This window comes from Dryas octopetala, chromosome 2, assembly GCF_963921425.1.
Source record: "Dryas octopetala chromosome 2, drDryOcto1.1, whole genome shotgun sequence".
In the NCBI taxonomy this organism is placed as follows: Eukaryota; Viridiplantae; Streptophyta; class Magnoliopsida; order Rosales; family Rosaceae; genus Dryas; species Dryas octopetala.
Genome location: NC_141367.1, coordinates 15,377,847 through 15,399,793, shown reverse-complemented (window position 1 = coordinate 15,399,793; position 21,947 = coordinate 15,377,847). Strand labels below are relative to the sequence as shown.

General features: G+C 35.1%; 1 protein-coding gene and 1 long non-coding RNA gene across 9 annotated transcripts; one reads left to right on the top strand and one right to left on the bottom strand.

Moving 5' to 3' along the window:
- Positions 1–868: 868 nt before the first annotated feature.
- LOC147293405 (uncharacterized) lies at positions 869–4,775 on the bottom strand. Of its 2 annotated transcripts, none has more exons than XM_086232798.1 (4): positions 4,367–4,775; positions 4,093–4,230; positions 1,790–2,009; positions 869–1,318 (listed from the first exon to the last, which is right to left on the bottom strand). In XM_086232798.1, exons 1-4 carry the CDS (start codon positions 4,542–4,544, stop codon positions 1,279–1,281), a joined length of 576 nt encoding a protein of 191 aa, XP_086088924.1. In that variant the 5' UTR covers positions 4,545–4,775; the 3' UTR covers positions 869–1,278. The 2 variants fall into 2 exon arrangements, with proteins under 2 accessions (XP_086088924.1, XP_086088923.1); XM_086232797.1 differs by having other exon boundaries at positions 875–1,318; positions 1,785–2,009; positions 4,367–4,773.
- Positions 4,776–10,455: 5,680 nt separating this feature from the next.
- Positions 10,456–15,779, top strand: LOC147293404 (uncharacterized). 7 transcript variants are annotated; one of them, XR_015120551.1, is made up of 8 exons: positions 10,456–11,017; positions 11,493–11,567; positions 12,286–12,361; positions 12,444–12,582; positions 12,896–12,991; positions 13,074–13,203; positions 14,518–14,574; positions 15,344–15,779. It is a non-coding gene; the product is annotated as an uncharacterized LOC147293404 (long non-coding RNA). The 7 variants fall into 7 exon arrangements; XR_015120549.1 differs by having other exon boundaries at positions 12,020–12,361; XR_015120550.1 differs by lacking the exon at positions 12,286–12,361.
- The last annotated feature ends 6,168 nt before the right edge of the window (positions 15,780–21,947 follow it).

The window sequence follows — 21,947 nt, the reverse complement described above, 5'->3', positions numbered from 1 at the left end:
AGATGCACTTCAACATACAGATGCACCTGTCGAGCAAATGCAGTTCAAAAAATACAGATACATCTCAAATATATAAATGCACTTGCCGAGTGTTCGGCAGCCTAATTTCTGCTCACTGATGCAGTGTGCAAGGATTATCCTTTAGGCTAAGTTAGTATCCCAATGTCCTTACCAAATTTATTAGTGATTTGGTATTTGTATCTAATTTACTATAAATTTTAATAGGTTTTACGGAACTACAAATTTTATGCTATTGATGTTGTTTCCGACACTGCAATAATATTTTCATGAACGCCTAACTTATCATTGAGGCTAATGTGAAACACATTAGCAAATAAGAATTCACGATTTGAGTTCAAGCCGAGCGAGTCTGTGTCCCGTTAAAATGAAAGCTTCCTCTATTAAATGAATTAAATGAAGTGTCTGTTATTCGATCTATATATAGTCACATCCCTTATAGAGGTACGAATACGACTCATTTACCTAGACGGATGGGTTGTGGTGTGGCTCCCTGTATGGAGGGCCAACCCATTTTTATGGTCTGTATTCAATTAGCTCTCCCCATTTGAAATGGTTATTTGGACGGAGAACAAACTGTTGCTCTTTTCACAAGCATGAGACAACTCTACTTAAGTGATAATACAATCTGGTTATGACATCAAGAACTTCAGCTCATGCTCTAATACTCAATAAAACAACCCTAAAGCTCAAATTAATTTATGCGAAGTAAGAAATCAAAACTAGACTTGCACAGATAGGTAACTTACAAATTATCTGACCATTATTTCAAGTCGAACAAAAACTCAACAAAAAGATAAATGTTACATTCAAAATTAAAAAAAGAAAAAGAAAAAGAAAAAAAAAAGAAAAGAAAAAGATATTCAATCCCTGACAAGCTAGTACCATTTTCTGCATAAATATCATAGGATCCCACATCGGTTCCGACAATATAGGCTTACATAACAGCATCATACAAGCTTGTAACAGTCGAATGATCAACATGCTTTAAGTCTAATCATATATATATTAGTCTGGATGATAAAGACATTGTTCTTCCACCGCGCATGAGGTCATGCAAAAGTTCACTTCCTCTACAGTAACTTGAAGTATGGAAATTCCCTAATTGTAAACACTCATCATATAAGTTCATGCCAACAGTGTCATTATTATTTCATTCAAACATACACCAGTAAACATGACAAAGTCTAATCAAACCACGTATACGGTATAACAACGGTTTGTGTGCATTACTATTAAGTGCATGCCTCATCCTTTCAGTCAACAAGCTTCCTTAGCTGCGAGCGAAGCATTCTTTTCCCTGTACCACAGAAGAAAACAAGCACCTCACAGATCATGTGAATACCATGTAGTCTCGAGAACACTAAAAAATGATTCAGAACTCATTGAAACATCATTCTAGTGGCCCATCTTTTCCAGAGATTCCAGTGACACATTATACAGTGTAATGTCAGATCAATGCACACCATTGATAAACTAACAACCTAATACAAACTCCTCGATTACAAATTATAGAAAGACTCAAAAATCAGAGTTCATAATATTCACTGTGAGATTAAATTTACTTGACATGTGATCCTTGACATAAGAAAACATACAAAGCTATGACAGATACAGAAACCTGAAAATCTAGCTCCTAGCCTTCCAAATTGCAGCAATGTTCCGTAGCTAAAATAGTTATAAAATCCATAAAAAAAACAAAGAGTTACAAAAATGAATGAACTGCCTGAGGGACTATCAGCATATCATGTGCTAAAAGATGTGACCTGACATCAATGATGAGCGACAGCAATGGTGAACCACATGCTTCACTGTTTCCTCGTGCACTAAAGATTCTTGCTCTGAAATGATTTTCTCAGGAAGATAGCCTTTTGAGGCTTGATCCTCTGTTACTACATTTGCCAACTGTTCATTTGGTTTGTTGTCTTTCAAAATTAATTTTCTTTTGAGAACTGCCATGCTGGTGACCCTCTCAAGGTACTGTGAAGACCCTGAAATTCCATACATTGGAACAAGAAAATTAAGAAAATTAGTGTAAAAACTGAAAAATTTCATAACGACCCTAATTGTGATTTACCAAGTCAATAACACAGAGAACCCATAAGAACTACAAAATAAAGGGGCGAAAACAGTGAAAAGAACAAAATAAAGCACAAGAAAAGCAAACATTGAGTAGTGGACATCTGTTATAGTAGCATTCTAAATACATGTGGACACCAAATCAATTTTGCAGATGTATATTTTCCAACCTCAATTACACACATATATGCACGCATATCTTCTTTTATTAAGAAAAGAAAAAGAGATTGCTGGACATCTTTCATTTTATTAAGTAAATGGTACAGCATACTTAGATACAGAAAATTCCCCTCCTAGATGACCCAACTTAGGTAGAAACAAGAACTTGGTGATCATTTTTTTTTTCCCTTCTACAACTTGGTGGTAAAATAACAAAGCTTCACTTCATAGTACTGAACATTATGACTGCACCACTCATCCAAGCAATAGAATTAACAGCAACGCTAGTACCATAAATTTAGCAACACAAAGTAACATACTTCCATATTGTGGTGCCTTTTGGTAGGAACGTACTGGTGATATCTGGCATTAAATAGCAACATCGATGCTTTGGATCTCAAATAGATTTTTCAGTACAAAAACATGATATTCGAAAACAAACATTACCAGGTCCAAGAACCCACCGAATTGCATATATGATTGCGCATTTGTATTTTTGACAGAGATATCAATTATTGCCTAGAACACAACCAATTTGGAATGTCGGATCCATAACCCTTTATTTTCATTTTCTAGATTTCATAGTCATATTTCCTTTCCTGATAATAAATTTATGTCTTGTAGCTTCACAATGGAACTCTAAGTTGCTGTCCAATGCCAACTAATTTATAAAGACCAAATCAACACTTCCACCAGCCCTTTTCCAATGCAATAGAAGAGAAATCTCTTTGCCCACATTCTGAATAACGACATTGTTTAGCAGCATATAATATTGCATATCAGTGTTGAGTTTGCAGAAGTATTTGGTATAAAGATTTCACCACAACTTATGTAATTAATTAATAAGCATCATTGCATTTGGCGACAGAAGACCTTAATTGGCAGAGCAACCCTCCCACTCAAATGTTTAATTGATTGTGTTATAGAATTTGTATTTTAGAAATAAAGTGATCACTACTAGTTTATTATGGGTTATCCATGCCTCCTCCTACATTTTCTACTCATTTCTCCAGCTTTTAGAGCACAGCTGAGATTTATCTTTTGCATCGTTGCACATGATAAGCATTACAAATGCCCACCAGTCACTACTTTTGACTGTATAATTCATAATCAGTGATTCAAAAAACCAACAACTTCTTGATGTAATGGGAAACAGTTAATTGATGTGCTTAACTCACTACACCTTGTTTCCTTTCACATCTCACTTCTGTGCAACTTATAAAATTTTCAAATGCCAAATACAATCCATACTTCTGAAAATCTAATTTCTCATCTATTTCACCGACTAGATCTCTTACTTATATATTCATGGGATCAAAATGTCAATATGCTTTAATCTTATGCATAGCTCACAGACCCCTATTTTCCTTTTCAACAGTCTTTGGAACAGTTGGAAACATGGCTAAAGGATTTAAGCATCAATACACATAAGACATAGCAAAATTATGAAACATCCTTCTTCTCTTCACTTTAATTTAGAAATTTTGCCATGCATTCTATTAAATTTTGATTGTGCAGAGTGTTCAAGGAAAATAAAATGCAAAATGTGGAAGGATAATGGTACCAACGCTTGAGCAGTGAGCATAGAGGGAGAGAAACTAAGCTGAGATATTTTATTTATGGGCATTGTGCAATTGCCACCATGACAGTAAATATTATGAGCAAAGGTGTCCATGTAAGGTTTCATAACAGAGCATCAATAAAAGTTAAGAGAAAGCATGACACCAAAATTAGGCAAACATAGGGACTAACAATTCAAAAGACCCGTATAGAACTGCCAAGAATATGATGGTGCAAACGTTGAAAAACGAAAAAACGTAGTAGGAGGAACAGTACCTTTGGGAGGGCTACTGATTGATTGAGGTGGAACAAGCAAAGAAGCATACATGTAAGAGTCAGACTTGAGATAGTCCCCAACCTTCTTGAGCAACCTCTTGTTTTCTTTAATGGGTTGCTTCCCTTCCACTCCTAAGCCTATAAAAACCACTCTATTGAGTCAAATCCTTCAGAACCCATCAACATAAATATGATAACGAAGCTGTAAAAACAGTAAAATTGGAAGAAAACCCAGAAATTAAAAGGGTTGAAAAAAATAAAAAAGAAAGTAAACCTGTAACAGAAGCAGGTGACTTCATGGGTGAGCTAAAACCAGAAGGTGGGAGAGAGATTAGAGGAGCAAACATGTAAGAGTCAGAGATGAGATAGTCTATGACTTTCTTCAGCAGCTTCTTCTTGTTACGCCGAATGGGTCTTTTCTTTTGGACTCCTAACAAAACCCTCCTCGCCATAATTCCTTTCTCTGGTTTTCGTCGTTGGGGAACAAAAACGGTCAAAATGCTTGAGTTCTTGGGCAAGTCACGGAAGACACTCTCTCCTGGTGAGGGACTGAAGGGGTTGGCCTTGTTTTGTGGCGGTTGGGATGGTTGTGAACAGGTGTCTGATAGTGAGAGCCTCGGCGTGTCGTTGTGGGCTCGTTGGGGAAAGAAACTGCGACGTGTGGCAACCAGAAAGACTTTTGTATCTGCTGGCGCTTCCTTTAGAAACGGCCAAACGGTGTGTGGTGGGTTACTTCTAGGCTATCTAGCATGATTATTTCTTCAGAAAATTAGGGTGCATTTGATAACGTTTTACAAAAGGATTTTTCATTTTATAAATTTTAAAAATAATAAAAATATATTTGGTTACCGTATTGAGAAAACGGTTTTTGAAAAACACAAAATATAATTTATAGTTTACAGTGTAAATTCAGAAAACGACTAAATGATGTTTTCAGTCAATTTAGAAAATATAGTGAACACACATACAAATAAAAAAAAATTTACAACTGAAAAAAAATGAAAAAACATGTGATATGCACCTCCTCCTCACCTAGCCAGACCCACCTTCGGCGGCAGCCTTACCCCCTGCCGCTGCCTACCTCACCCATTTTTCAAAATATTTACTTTATAATCCCTCTATAGTTTCCAATTCTCACTTCAATAAACGGATCAAAACTCGTCATAACATTCCATGACAGGAAGCTCACAAGCCTTAACAAACCTTACATAAGGAAAATACATCCGTTCAACTAGATCATAAGTGTTTGCAGTTTTATCTTCATTAATAATACGGTCACCAACAACTCTTCCACCTCCAAGGTAGTCGCGCCGGCCGAGGTGGGTTGGGTTTTATGAAACTTATCTTTTTTTTTTTTTAATTATATATTTTATGAAATTGGTTAGTAATAATTTATAATTAATATCTTTTGTGAATATAATTATTTGGTTGTAATAATTGATTAATATCAAATGTGTTTTCATTATTTTTGTTTTATATAATTGTTTTTCAATTATGCTACCAGACGCCTTCTCATATTTTGAGAATGCAAAATTTAATTTGTCATTTTCATTTTACAATACAGTTTTTAGAAAATTGTTCTGTAAAATGTTACCAGATGAGCCCTTAGAGTTTATTCCTTTTTACATTTCTTATTTTTCTTATTTGAACAAAAATCTTATGGCTTTATTTTTTCTAAATAAAGCTCTTGTTTGTTTTTTTTTTAAACAAAACCCTTTGATCGTTGCCTTGTTAAAGAAATATGTTATTATTTTTTTTATTTTTTGAGTGTATAAGAGTATGGGTTCACCTCATACTTTCTTAAGGTAGATAATAAGATTTGTAGAAACTGAGTTAAAACCTAATATAAAGCCGACAAACAAGAGTTTGAGAAAAAAGTAAAAATGCACTACCAAATACTCGAAAATGACCACCAAAAGCTTGACACTTAGTATGTGTGAAAAAAAAAAATAGAAATTTATGGAACAATATTATGTAATATGTAATAGTTACAATAGTATTGGAATTTAGTCAAACTTTTAAAATTATAAGGTTTTAGTTAATAAATTATAAAATTAAAGGATTTAAATAGAAGTCACCTTTATTTTTTTGGTCAACTTTTGGTAAACTACATCTAGCATGTTTACAAATTCCTAGAGCCTACGAGTAACATCTTTTGGTACTTGGTGCATTAATTACAGTGCATCAATTACTAATGTATTAATTACAGTTGATTAATTCAAGATAAATTAATAAGATTACAGCCTTTTATCGCAAAAAAAAAAAAGAAAGATAAATTAATAAATAACAAATTAAATTAAATCTCGTCAGATATAATAGTTATGATGTCATTACGCTACATGATGGGGCATAGCCAACTTGGATGCAAGTGGTATCCAAAATGTGGTAGTGTAAACGAGCTGAGCCAAATCGAATACCACCGTACTCAAGCTTGGCTTATTTTAAATTTTTCGAGTTTGAGCTTGGCTTAGCTTATATCTTATATCTTATACGAGCCAAAAAAAATGGAACTCAATACGAATTTGAGCTGTATCGAGTTTATTTATATAATTTTATCTAAAGTATTTCATTAGCTATAATTTTAAAAAAATATTAATTTCCTTACAATATTAATTTTAATGTTAATAATTATAAACCCCCTAGTTAGAGATAAAATCTTTCATAACCTCCACCCAAAATCTACCTCTCCTATAACCCCCAATCTTACACTTAATATTTTTCTAAACCCCCTAGTCAACTAATACCCAGTCAAGTTTGACTCCCCATCTTTTAATTTTCCAGTTTTACCATTTTTTTTCCAATTATAACCCTCGAAAAAAATATCAAGCCCACATTTCTGAAATTTCTCTCTCTGTGCGTGCTCTATCTATCTCTCTCTCTCTCTCTCTCTCTCTCTCTCTCTCTCTCTCTCTCTCTCTCTCTCTCTCTCTCTCGTGCGCCGCCGTCCGGCGACGGTTGCCAGCGATACCAGTCCCATCACGCTCACCTCTCCCCCCTCATCCTCTCCCTGCCCTCCACTCTCCGCGAAACTGAACGTCGACACCGGATCGGGTCTAGGCAGACCCGAGCTCCCCGCCGGAGATCTGCCAGTTCCGGCGACGACGAGGTGCCGGACCGCCATGGATGGCTTCCTCTCGTCGTCCCGAGTCCACTGGTGCCATCAGAAGATTTGGACGACCCCTAGGCCCGCCGTTTCGAAGGAGAGAAGCCGGCGACATCATTGTCGGCGATCTCTATGTTCCGGCGACCATTTCCGTCGAGTCAGGTAGCCATCTTCTTCTTCTCGTTGTGCTCTTCAATTCTATGTGTTTGGATTAGTCCAATTGTTAATGAATCAAAAAACCCCAAATTGATACCTCACAGCCACTGCGGCGGCTCCGCCGCAAGTGGTGGCGATTAAGACCTGGTTTTGTTCATTTTTCTTACCCATCCATCATTTGGCAGGTATTTGATAGCCTCTCACACAACAGACTATCAAAATCCAATGCTGTTCTTTAACACACTTGCAGTTTTTGTGCTGGTAGTAGCAAAGTTTCCAAACATGCACAAGGTTCGTATATTTGGAATCAATGCTGATCACTGACTTCCATAAGGTCAAAGTTTGACTTCAGTTTTCTTCGTTTTTTACCCCTCCTGCTCTTTGTTGCATACTAAACGAATGGGGAAATGTCTGTTGGTAGATTCTTTTGGTCTTTAGAGCTAGGTGTGAAAGTTTGTTGGTCTTTAGAGCTGGGTGTGAAAGTTTGTTGGTATGGTAATTGTTGCAGGTTGGTTGATTGTGGTGGTGGTGGTGCAGTAAATGTCATGCTTATTTAATTAAAGATTAAAATGTTATTTAAATGCTCCTTAGCCATCTTTTTATTGATGGCTAAGGAGCATTTAAACATTTATTGATGAAACAATTTCAGTTCGTGAAACAGTTTCAGTGAAACAGTTTCAGTTCGTGAAACAGTTTCAGTTCGTGAAACATGAGTTTTAAATGAATTTTGAATGAAATTATGGTTCTGAAATATGATGAATCAAATTTGCAGGTTGAAACAGATCGAGGCAGTGGCGACTGTCGTGTACTCGTCGCGCGTGAGGTGATCGGACGACGTTGTATTGTTGGCTACTCCTATCATCTCAATGCTTGTTGTATTGTTGTTTTTTTTTTTTGATAAGGTTGCTGTGTTCTTTTTAGTGAAACAGAATTCAGTAAAGATGTAACTGTTTTAGTGAATTGCAATTGTTTTAGTAAAGGTGTAATTGTTTTTTAATTAAGGTGTAATTGCATTTTAGTCGAGGTGTAATTGTTTCATCATTTAATTCAGTTTCAGTAAGTGAATTCATAACTGAATTCTTCAATTTAGTGTAACTGAATTTCTGAAATTCAGTTTCAGTGTAATTGAATTCTTGAAATTCAGTTTTAGTGTAACTGAATTTTTGAAATTCAGTTTTAGTGTAATGAAATTCAATTTCAGTGTTTGATTTTAGTTTTAGTGAAATATTGAGTTTTAGCAAAAACTTCAATTCCAAAAAAAAAAAAAAAACAGTTTCACCAAAATACAGTTATAGTGACGTCAGCATGCGTCAGCGCGCGTCAGCATGCGTCAGAAGGGTAATTTAGGATTATAAATTTTAGGGGGTTTTGAAAGAGTTTCTAGATGGGTGGGGGTTTAGACAAATTTTTTTAGTGAGTAGGGTGTTTAAAATTAGGCACTATTAATTTTATCTAAGGTATTTCATTAGTTACTATTTTTTTAAAAAATATTAATTTTCATACCACTGATACCCGGAGATGGTTGAGAAAAACTTCGTTACAATAGAGAAGTATTACTTGGTATCTTAATTTAATAACATCATGACATCTATGTTTTTATACCTTATCACATAAATACTTCTCCAATTTTAAAGAAGTTTTTCTCTCTTAGATACCAAGTCAGCAGTTATCCCTATAACGAAAATTTTTTCTGAAGATATATAGTACCCTATCATTACTTGTTTACTAATCATGAATGAGAATAAGGGAATGATTCCCGGCCATTTTTGCTTATTCTTGTGTTGAGGGTTTAGGGTTGAAGGGTTTAAGAGGGTCCAAAATGAACATGAGGGAATGAACAACGATTGGGGCTCACGTGAAATCAAAAATGAGATTCTTAATATTGAAGGAATGAGTTTCCTTAGGAGGGTCCATAATGGAAGATGGAGAATTGAATGAACTTTTTCCTGCCAAAACTGTTAGGAAACAATCATACAAACATAGCGGATACTAAAATTTATATGATCATACTTCGGGTTTATATATGATACAAAATAATAAAAAGAGTCATGGAGAATTCATACCTTGTTGTCTAGTTTGAAAACCAATTAAGGTGTGAATCCACGTGCCTAGCTTCCGCCAGTTGGTCCTTTGAGTCACTTAAGTGTGTGACCAGTAATTACTCAACGCTAGATGTGGATGAGTTAATGCAACTTAATTTTCGAATAAATTTGTATCAAAACATTAAATTTAATTATCTCTCACCACCAAGCTCTTGATAAAATGGACTTATATATGCAACAAATGGAATTTAATGGTAACTCTCAGATGCTTTCCACTCTATTAATTTAGCATATATAGTACAAAAGATCATGAATTCAATTTCCTTTAACGAGGTATCAGTATAAAAGTCAAGTGTGCAAGATAAATTTCGATCATAATTTCCCCGAAACCATTTCAGTAGAGTAAATCATGCTTTCCCAAAACAATAATCCTAAAACATTTATCCTTTTTCATGATTGAATATAAAGTAAGTATACCCGATCCTTTAAAACGTTCACCAAAAAAAAGGCCAACTCACATTATACGTCGAGCTATACCCGATCCTTCCTAGGATTAATGTTTCGAGTCTCAGGATTCAACACTTGTTCGTTACTAAATGAAGCCTAGCGACAAAGCTTCATTGACGTATTACGAAAACACTGCTCAGTTTAAGAATTGGGAATTAATTCTACGAATTTTGAATAAAGAAATAAAATGACCTAAATGCCCCTAGACCAAAATAAGCACTACAAGAAAAACCTTAAATAGACATCACTACATAGATATCAGTTTTAACGTAATCGATATTGTAAAAATTTTTAATATCAGTTAGATTTTTAGTTTTTTAAAATTGATATTTAAACACATTTATATATCGTCATATTCCAAATCTGATATCTAAAATTTTGGGTATAAATTACTATTATGTAAAAAACTGATATCTAATTGTCATATCTGATATCTAAACCCTAAACTAATATAAAGAAAAAAGCGCTCGTTACTGTTCACTCACTTAAGTTTATTTTTTTCCCACGTACCTTCTAACTTCATACCCCATTTATCCCTTAACACTCTCACTCAACCACAAACCCTCACTGAATCCCCAGACCAGAATCCATGAGGTCTCTACCTCATCGATCCTGCTTCTCAAAAATTCCCAAAGGCTTGACAACTCTTCACTCGCAGGCACATTCTCTCAGACTCCATCAGACCAAACTCAGCTCCTTCCCTCTCACCCTCGCTCATTGAGACCAAACTCAGATCGACCAAACTCTCCTTCGATCTCTCTATCTCTCTTTTCTCTTCCTCCTAAACACGATTCACTCATCCAAAATTGCAAAACCCCCAAATTCTAGGGTTTCACTTTCTCTCACTGATGGAAGGCAACGACGAGACCTCAGGACCAATGATACGAGATCTATCACCCATCATTGAGACCAAACTCAGATCAACCAAACTCTCCTTCGATCTCTCTGTCTCTCTTTTCTCTTCCTCCTAAACACGATTCACTCATCCAAAATTGCAAAACCCCCAAATTCACTCATCCACTCGCTCAGCTCCCTCTCTATCGTCCCTACCTCTCGATTTCCTCTCCCAAAGAATCGAAGATGCCCTGGAAGCCTTAATGCCCAAACGCAGGAAAAGGTAACTTTTGTTCTTTGCAGTTTTTTTTTTTCGCTTAATGCCTGGATGTTAGATTTATGATGGGATGTTTTGTTTTCTGAAAAAGGGTATATGTTCATGTTACAAGTTAATTTCTTCTTTGCAAATCTCTAATCTTTTTTATTATTATTTTTGTATCAGTATTTGATTTACAAGTGATGTGTAGTGACACCTGTTGTAGATTCTGATGGTGCTATGTTAGCTGCTAATTTTCCCACTCTTCCCCAGATTGGCCCATGTTTTATGGGTGGATACATTCTTGATTGAGAGACATTATCTTAGTTTTTTCCTTTTCCTTTCTAACCCATAACCACTTCAGAATCTTATAGTTTTTATACTGACTTAAATGTTTGATGAAAGTTTTAAGATATGGGGTAGCTCGCTAAGAAATCTGTGGTACATTTTCTATAATACCTTTATCACTGACATTTTTTTTTCCTGAAATCAATGTTAGCAGGACATTGTTAACTATATCTGTGATGATGATGATGATGCTGATAAAAAAGCTGTATAGCTTGTTGGCTCAAATACAGTAAGTTAATTTTCAGTTCAATGCTTCATGATTCTTGATATATCTATGCAATGCCTGAAGATATGATTTTAAGTTCAGATGCACTCAACACTTTATTATACTCGCATATAACCTTTTTGGGCTTTGCTACATCTTCACATGGTGAAGGACTCATAGTCATTATACAATTAAATGTGTTTATGTGATTTTCCTTGTGAGGTGAATACTTTCATTAGTCTGCCCACTGATTTTATTCCTTGCGCAATCTTAGTATCTCTGATTAGTTTTCTACGTTGAAATCTTACATGTTCCTGCAATTCAGACATTTAGTAGGTCCGCTTGATTTCAGTTTTTCCACTCATAGGTTTTCATGTGTTTAGCTTTGAACCTTCAATATTATGATAAAGTACGCCATTCGTCTGCACTAATGTGATTAATTTCCTTTTTCTAACTACTCTTTCTTGTTCACATAGGCTGGAATGCACATGTATGCAAGGGCAGTTGCTAGGGGAAATCATAACAAGAGTTGTGTGATATGCATATATACCATCATTATTTATGATCTGTATGTATACTGTTAGGAAAAAACCATTATATTCTGCGTGCAAATTAGAAGAATAATAAAATTATTTTACCCAACAACATGTTAATAAGGATAAATGTTGGGACTTTATCTTGTGGGGTATGCTTTTTCAAGTTTTCAACTGTATTTCTCACTTGTTCTGGTTGACTTTTGTAGGTATTCTGTCAGGCTGATGCTTCTTGTTCTTTGATTATAAATTGATTATTTGGTTATTTATTTTTTTGATCTGGAGGTGCTGCTTTGCCCAATTTATTTAACGATTCAGTACTTGGTTTGAGATTCTAATCGATCAAACTAATAAAAATTCAATGCAGGAGAATCTTCCTCCAGAATTCAAATTTCATCCTACATATGAAGAAAGTGTTATCTATGTTGAAGGGTTTCTGGTTAGTTTCATGTCAAAAGTTGTAGCAGTTGTTTATCTCAGAAAGTGTGAGGCTTGGGACCTCCCAGGTAGTTTAATTTTCTGTTTACATGCTTCATGCTTTTGCATTTTGTATGTTTGTCTTCTTCCTCTATTATCTTATCGATTTTCATCTAATGTGTCCAATTAGTTGGAATGTTGACGTAGTTAACTAGTCCTTTATAATTAATTCTAGGTGTCCAATGATTTTCTTTATTATTGTGTAAGTAATTTGAGAATTTAGGTGTTATAATTGATTCTATATATGTTTTAATGTACTTACAAGGTCTACTTTGCATGTTAACCCTGTTATGCTTTATTACTTTTCTGTTTTTAGATTGAATGTTTTCCTTATTCATATAGATTGAATCAAAACTATGAAATAAGGTTGAAGATCTAGGACTAGCATGAGAGGCTGTTGATGATTTTCCATCCATTTTTTATGGTAATGATCAAAAGGTATGTTTTCACTTCTATTAATTCTAACTTTAATAATGGCATGTTTCTAACTCTGAAATATGATTTTTTGGTTCTCTTGCAGATTTCTGTATTTGTTATATGCTAATTATCACAGCAGCTTGTATACAGTTAATTTACATTTGAAATGAGGACCACTTCTGACAATGGAGAAGAGATGTCAGCTAATCCATGAGCAGGGTGATATGATCATAGTAAGAAAGCTATTTCTAGTATTTTGATTGGTATTTTAGTTCAGTGAACATAGTCCCCTTGAGGTGAAATTGAGTGAACTTGCTGCTTTATACTTAGGTGAAGGTGATGGTCTTGGTATATATATAACAGCAAGTTTGGTTAAAGATGATGTGTTCAATGTTTTGATCTGTCTACTTGGTTCCGTTTGGACCTTTTGTTTAGGGGAATGATTTTTAATATGTGATGTAATGGAGATGGCAGGCTGATAGGTCTAGTATGTTTTGGTCAACAAGTTTGGAACACTTAAAAGTATTTTATGGTATGTGATGGTTGACTTACAATATATAAATATGCAGTTGGCTTCAATTTGGTTATCTGGTACAATTGGTTCCATTTTAATTTCCAATTTTGTTTGTAAACTTGCTTGTGTGTCAAGTGTTCTTAGTATATATGCATCCAATCCTTTGGAAATGCACATGATACAGGTTGAAAATCATGCAGTAAATACTGTATTTTCCAAGAATAGCATAAAAGAGATGCTCTACATCATGTACTGCAGAACGTGCTTAATTTACAAATTCATAAATTTCAAATTAATTTCTATTCCAATATATGTTTTCATGCAACTATAAAATGAAAGTAAGGCTCTTATATATTAGTGGTTGAATCCATTGCAAAAGGCAGCTTTTATGCAACTATAAAATGAGGGTGAGGCTTGCAAATATTAGTAGCTAGATCCATTGCAAAATGCAGTTCCTAAGCCACATTAGTAATGAATTGTGCAACTACTTCAGAAACCATTCTCTAAGGTGACTCGATTCAGCCACTAACGCTTCCACAAAACAGTAATGGTTTGATTCACTTAGCATTGGACTGCCACATTAGTTGGCTTGCTAGCTGTCTACATCAATGTCAGGTTTGATGAAGTTAGCCAACCATACTATTTTTTGGGGTGCTGATCGAAGACCAATAGCCACCCCATTCTGTACAACCATCAACATTTTAGTGACTGTATAGTGGCAATTGGTCTAGCCAACTCAATTTAGTTGCTAATGGAGCAATAGATGTAGGAAAAAAATGGTGAGTGTTGCCCAGATTTGTTGTAGTGATTATTTGTCTGCAAACTTAAATTTTTCAAATTTTGTGTCTGATAGGTATGAGTTTTCTTGCACTATATCAGAATGCTTTTGGAATTTCGTATTTTGTCTCTATAAGGTGATTTATTTCATCCTATGAGCTACTTTTGATGCATTAGGATTTGTAAGATTGATTACAACAAAGTTCTAGGTAGCTTTTAATCTTGTTCTCTTATTTGTTGATGTATTTTGGAGCAGGAAGAGGCGAAGTTGAAACAAAAACGTGTGAAGAAAGTTAGGGAGCTGCTTCAGCTGGTATACCATTAACTCCTAACATCATTGCTTGCATAATTCACTTTCTTTTGAACTATATGTGATGGATTGCTATTACATTCAATATTCTGCAGTTTGAGTTAAGAGTGATGGGTGTACTGTTTAAACTTTTATCTATTTCTTAATCTCTTGCACCTCTCTCTCTCCCCTCTTTCTTTTAAGTGGCAATCTGGTAAAACTACAGAGGCCAAAAATGTAGTGTAACTGAAACAAGAAAATAAAAGATACATTTCTGGGCCACTTAATCATTGACGTCTTCTTGGAGGCACTTCTGTAATTCCATGCACAGGTCTTTCTGGGATTGATTCTTCAGTTTGCCTTCAAATTTGTGTGTCTGTCTGTGGGATGGAGAGATGAATTTGGGTAAGAAGTAAGTGGTTATCTTGTAGTCTGAAACCAAGTATCCATCATAGGTGAGGAGGGGATAAGCAACCAGAAATGGAGAATATATAGGTGGTTGTACGTAAGGGTTAGGAGGGTAGTGAGGCTCTATGTTTTTTGAATCATATATATGTGCAGCCATTTGAAAGCCCTTGCTGAATGCACGAAATGTAGGCCATCTGAAAGCCATCTGAATCATATATATATATATGTGCAGCCATCTAAATTCAATACTTGATGCAATCTTATTAATGCTTTTGGCCTATATTTTCTTAATGCCCTTTGGGATCCTTGCTGAATACACTTTTTAATACTTTGGGATCCTTGCTGCAATCTTATTAATTAATGCACTTTTCTTTCTTGTTTTCAGTGGAGTCACCTGAAGAACAAGAGAAGCAGTTACACACAGGAACAAATAGATGAAGTCCGGGTTGAATGGGGAGATTATGTTTCCATGAATTTTATTTAGACTAACATGCATGTTTTTGGTACCTTTTTGAGCATTTTGTTTTAGATATGAAGATATATACTAGTTAGTTCACATTTAAATCTTTTGTATAGGCAGAATTTAGGCCTAGCTGAATTGCACTGTCATGCCTTCATTATTTTTGTACATGTTGGCATGTGTTTAATTAGGATCTAGCCAGATAGAGATGGATTTTGTGAAGGTTATGGAGATAGGATAGTGATTTTGGGGTATACATGATGAGGGCTATCTATATTTTTATATGGATTTGTAATCTTATTTTGTTAACTTCATTACTGAGTTTGGATGTTTGATTCATTTATATGAATGGAAGAATTTAAGTTGGATTACTTTAGAAGCTTAGTAATTGTTGTGTGGATACATATTTACCAATTAATTTTTATCAATATAAGAAGCTATTGCATATCAGATTATGTAAAAATGCAACGATAATGAATGAAGTTTCAACATCATTTAAAAAACAAAAAATCGATATCTAAAGCATACTTTTATATCAGATTTTAAATACCAAACCAATATGTTATACACCTTTTATATCCAATTTTAAGTACAGATCGATATGTTATACACTTTTTATATTAGATTTAAAGTATCAAATTGATATGTGATACACCATTTATATCTAATGTTAATTACAAAACCGATATGTTATACTCATTTTATATCTGATTTTAAGTACCAAGACGATATTAAATACATTTTTTATATCGGTTTCAAAATTACTAATGATATCATAAGTATCTTACATATCGGAATGCAGTTTTTAAGATATCAGAAATGATTAATATCTGATAACGATAGTGGTATATCATATCAGATTATCAAACAAATACGATATCTAATATAGTATAGACATCAGTGCATAACCGATATGTAATATGAGAGAATAGATATCAGCACTCAATATATCGGTTGGAAACCTAAATAGATATCGGTTAATCACTGATATATATTAAGGTTTTTCTTGTAGTGAAGGATCTAGGGTAGGATTAAACTCTTCGTTAAATAATGATACAAGTTTCTGTTAGAATACATGAAATGACCAAACTACCATAATGACCTAACTGAGGTCTAATAATTTCCATAATCAATACAATCTGATCACTACAGAACTCAATTTAAACATTCAAACTGGCTTTTACCTTTCTTGAGAATTGTCTACTGATCATTACAGTTTCGATTTCGAATTAAGGTTCAACAACTGAATGGGTTCTGGACAAAAATCTTTGAGCCATTGCAACATGTCCACAATAACAGTGTGTCACAATTTATTTCCAAAGTTCACAAATATATTGATAGGCCAGAAATTAAATAGCTGAAAATTGGGTTGGCCACCACGCACGATGGCTGCCGGGATCGGTTATCACAAGATCTTTAGCAATTCTCTAGGTTTCGAATTCAGGGAGAGATCAAATCCATCAATTAAACTGAGGCATTAAAAATAATAGGAAAGACATGTCCCACGAACCACCACCAGAGGCGAAGATCACGGTGGCCATGAGACCCAAATTGCGCTATTCAATCCTGCAACAATTAAGCTCCAAGGACATCACCAATAGCTAGAGAATGTTAAGAGGATTGAAAATATACCATTATTAGCTTAAGCCCGCCACCGGATTTGCTAAAACCACGAAGGAGCCGTTGGCCTAAAATCCTTTTAAGGTGTGATATAAAGCCCGCCACCGGATTAAGAGTTAATTTAGAATTAAGGTGTGAATCACACTCTAATTATAGAATTATAGTGTGATTCAACTCTCGAAGGAAAATAAAATAAATGGAAATAAACTTCGTACTATTATTATACTACAAACTGGATTCAAGCTTAATTTACAACGTAAGTCATACTTCTGTACAATACAACACTCACAGTCTCAAAATCTTCAAATAATTAAGCTCCAACTTGGTTCACGCTCAATTATCATAATTACTCCCGGTCAGTTTCGCACTAACTCTCGCTATAGTATCTGCAAAGTCTATGAAGGGGTGAGCTTAAACCAACGACTCAGTAGGGACATTCAACCTTATCATGCAATTATACTGAAGCTCATTGAAACATATAACATAGAGGAGATAATATATAATATAATAATTTTATTAATGCATAAATGTTATGCTACACTTCCTCGATTTAAGCCTCATAATATGGATAAAAAGTTAATCCATATAATAAAACAAACAGGCTTGCACATACCATGCATTTTACCACTGTGGCCCCAAATGTTCTATTATACGAATTAACACTTGATGCATATTGAAATATAAATTGCAATGCACATCTTCACTTTAACCGTAGCTAAAGTGCAAGATATCCTAACTTCGGTCTCTGCCGAAGGTCCAATGCGTTTTGGGGAGGTTAGATCGTTTTATCAATCTCTATTGAAGGAGCTTCACTCCCCGCGCACACTACGAATTTTAAATAACAGAATTTAAATCCTCAATCCCTTCTCACCACCGTAACTTCAATTCTCAATGAATTATGTTTCACATTCAAATAAATGCACATAATTATATATAATAATTAACTAATTCATATCATACTCAAGTAATTCTGATAATTCATATAAATCATGTATTAACACATATATCGCATTTTTCAACAAAGATTCAATACAATCAAATTTACAGTCAAAGGTTCCTCAGATCCCCCTACCTGAATTCTAGAGCTTAGCCTGATCTCACATGTCCATTCAAGAAATTCCTAAGTTGTCCTTACACTAGATGGAATTGGGATTTATAACTTATTTTATTTTGGGCCTATTGTGAGAAAGGTGGAATTGGGATTTATATTGATTGATTATTTCATTTTGAAAAGTTTCGAAAAAGGTTTGGGGAGCTAGTTGACATTCTAAGTAAAAGTTATGTTATTTGTTGAATTGTTGTTGTCTTTCAAAATCCACCCTTTGCAGTACCCTTCAGATTATCAAATTGGATAGGTCTTTGAGACCCATCATGGCACACATTTAGGCTTTTGGGCCATATGTTGGGATGCTTAGCCCTTTGGGGGCTACTCTGAGTGCACGTCAGACCAGGATTGCCTGCACGTGTATGGATTTTACTTTTCGCGTGTGTATGGCCAGCATACTGTCTGTCTGTGCGATGCAGGAATTCTGCATAGGTATATGGCCAGGTTTTCAGAGTATAAGCAAGGTGGAATTAAATTGTTGTCTTCAAAAGTTATTTAAATATGAATTTAAGTGAGGAATTATTTTGAGTTCTATCAAGGTTTCCGTTACGATGTTTTTATGACTCTTTTATTTTAGAAAGTTGTTTTCTTGAGAAGTTATACACTGTTTTATTTAGTTTGTTGAGTTTAAATAATTTTGTAAATTTCTTAAAGATCGTAAGATAGTTTTAAAACTGGGGGATTTCAAAGAGTGACGGGAGGTCTTAGAGCTAAACGTGATTCTATAATATTTATGAAAAGATAAATAACATTTATTTTCGTTTCTATAAAATTGTCCATTCACTGAGTTTATCTCACAATTTCTCTATTTTGTCTTAAATTGTTCCCCCCATGGTACTAGCGTTGGTGGAGATCGAGTCATTTCATGTTGAGGCATACCGTCCATTTTCTTCCTTGGATATTGTAGGCTATTGTTTCACTTCGTTTAATTTTCTAGTTTTTAACGTAACACATACCTTTTGTATTAATGTAATGACCCTACCCAAAATTTAAGGAATAGGAAATCTGTAGAGAATGGTGATCTTATTAATTGCCCGGCTGTCAACTCACATCCTCCAGGTTCCATCCTTTTTTGGCGTGAGTAGAGCTAGTACCGCGCAATGACTTAGACTTTCCTGGATTTGGCCCTTATATAGCAGCTCCTCGACTTGACGGCGTAATTCCTCATGCTCCTTGAGGCTCATGCGATAATGGGGTCGATTAGACAAAATTGATCCAAGAACGATGTCAATCTGGTGTTGTATGTCTCAAAGTGGTGGCAGTATGCCCGACAACTCATTTGGAAAGACGTCATTGAATTCTTCAATCAAGATTCAGGCTGTCTTTGGGATGGCATGCTCCTGCTCACATTATTTCTCAATCAACAAGTAAACCAAGCCATTGTTTTTCATCTCTTCTCCAAATTCTTTTCTTGCTAACATATTATTACTTTCCACAATTGTAAGTTTAGGAACGGCCTCTTTACTAGGAAACAACACAATCCTAGTGTTGTCAATCAAAAAACTGTAGGTATTCCTTTTGCCATCATGCATCACATGCACCTGAATCAAAATGCCACGCCCTCTCCAATAAAAGGTGGCATGCATCCATAGCAATGACATCGCACCACGCCTGATCCTTATATTTGGAACCAATAGAGAAAGAAACAAAACAACGCTTTAATATTGTCACCTCGATCAATGCCTTTCTTCAGCCAGGATAGTTTGTAGGGGTGTGGGTGTTTCTCTGTAGCTAACCCCAATATCTGAACAGCCTCTTCTGCCACCACATTTTCACAGCTACTTGAATCTGTTAGAAATTTAGAGGGTGTTTAGGATACTCGTAGCTATTGGCTTGTGTAAGCTTCTATTAGCTATCTATGCTTGATATGAGAAGTGTTTAAACTATAAAACAAAGTATCTTTTATTGATGAACAAAGGAGGATACAAGTGGAGATGTAGATGTCTAGGACAATAGGACTTTAGGACTAGTGGCTTTTAGTATTGCCTCTTGCTTACATTTAGATATGGGTACATGCTATATATATAAAGAGTAGATGAACCCTCTTGACTTCTCTAGAACATCTATTAGCCACATGCTACTAGTAGGTTCTAGAGTATACTACACTTTTAATTATGTTATAGTACATTCTTATATAAGCTTAATATTCTAGACTCTTCTTTTATGTAGAATTATGTAGACTTCTCTAGTTAAGATAGTTACTAATAGATTTATCTAGAATACTCTTTCTTCTTATCAAGCTATCTTCTAGCCTTTTAAAATTATGTAGAACTATGTGGAATATTCTAGCTTTAATTTGTATGGGCTTTGAGGAAGTCTCTAGAATTTTGTAGTATTTTCCAATAATGTGCATTAATTTTCAACACTCCTCCTTAATGCACATTTGGGATACTCCAAGCATGCTTCGTAGCATTTCAAATCTTGGTCTTGGAAGTGCCTTGGTGAAGATGTCTGCTATTTGCTTCTCCGTCTTGCAATACTTGAGTTCTATCTCCTTGTTTGCTGAGACTTCACCTAGAAAATGATGCTTAATGGCAATGTGTTTTGTCCTACCATGAAACACTGGATTTTTTGCCATCGCTATAGCAGACTTGTTGTCACAAAATATTTTAGTAGCTTCATTTTGTTGTTCTCCCATGTCTTCAAATATTCTTCTCAGCCATATAGCTTGGCAGGCTGAACTTGACGCTGACACATACTCCGCTTCGGCTGATGATTGTGCTACTGTCTCTTGTTTTCTTGAAGACCATGAGAATATGCCAAACCCAATTGTGAATGCATAGCCTGATGTACTTTTGAAGTCGTCCGCTCCAGCCCAGTCGCTATCTATGAATCCAAATAGCCTTGTATCTGTAGAAGGTCTATACCATATACCATAATCAATAGTTCCTTGCAAGTACCTTAATATTTTTTTTGCTGCTCCATAGTGTATCTAACTTGGAGTTTGCATAAACCTTGAAAGTAGGCTGGTCGCGTACATAATGTCTGGTCGAGTTGTTGTTAGATAAAGTAGGCTTCCAATGAGACTTCTGTACTTTGATGCCTCCGCTTTTCCGAATCCATAGTCATTTCTTAGCTTTTCTTTGGTGATGAGCGGTGTAGCCACAGTCTTGCACCCAGACATCTTGAACTTCTTCAAGAGATTTTCAGTATACTTCTTTTGACATACGAAGATTCCATTTTCTTCTTGGCTTATCTCAATGCCAAGAAAATAGTGTAATTTACCGAGGTCACTCATCTCAAATGTCTTCATCATATCTTCTTTAAATTCTTGAATTAATTTTTCATTGTCTCCTGTATAGATAAGATCATCAACATATAAAGAGACAATAAGAATGGAGTTACCTTGAGTTTTGGTATAGAGTGTTGGCTCGCTTTTGCTTCTCTTGAATCCAGCATTGATGAAGTATTTGTCGATGCGGCTGTTCCACGCTCTTGGTGCTTGTTTAAGTCCATATAAGGCTTTCTTTAGTCTTAGGACTTTGTCTTCTCCTCCTTCCTCGATGAATCCTTGTGGTTGCTCCACATAGATTTTTTCTTCGAGCTCTCCATTTAGAAATGCTGATTTTACATCCAGTTGGTAGAGTTTCCACTTCTTTTGAGCTGCAAGAGCTATAAGTGCTCTTGTTGTATCAAGTCTTGCCACTGGCGCAAAAGTTTCATTATAGTCTATTCATGCATGGCTGTTGTGAGTAGTCTTTAGCTACTAATCTTGCTTTATGTTTTTGTATTGAGCCATCAGGATTAATTTTGATCTTATAAACCCATTTCACGCCAATTATTTCTTTATTTGGTGGGCATTCT

What these genes read in the sequence shown, in the direction of transcription:
- LOC147293405 (XM_086232797.1), bottom strand. Translation starts at nt 4,544, where the DNA reads ATGGCGAGGAGGGTTTTGTTAGGAGTCCAAAAGAAAAGACCCATTCGG. An exon ending in GTCACCTGCTTCTGTTACAG is followed by an intron (nt 4,231 to 4,366) that starts GTTTACTTTCTT and finishes TGGTTTTTATAG; the next exon opens with GCTTAGGAGTGGAAGGGAAG. An exon ending in AATCAGTAGCCCTCCCAAAG is followed by an intron (nt 2,010 to 4,092) that starts GTACTGTTCCTC and finishes ATGGAATTTCAG; the next exon opens with GGTCTTCACAGTACCTTGAG.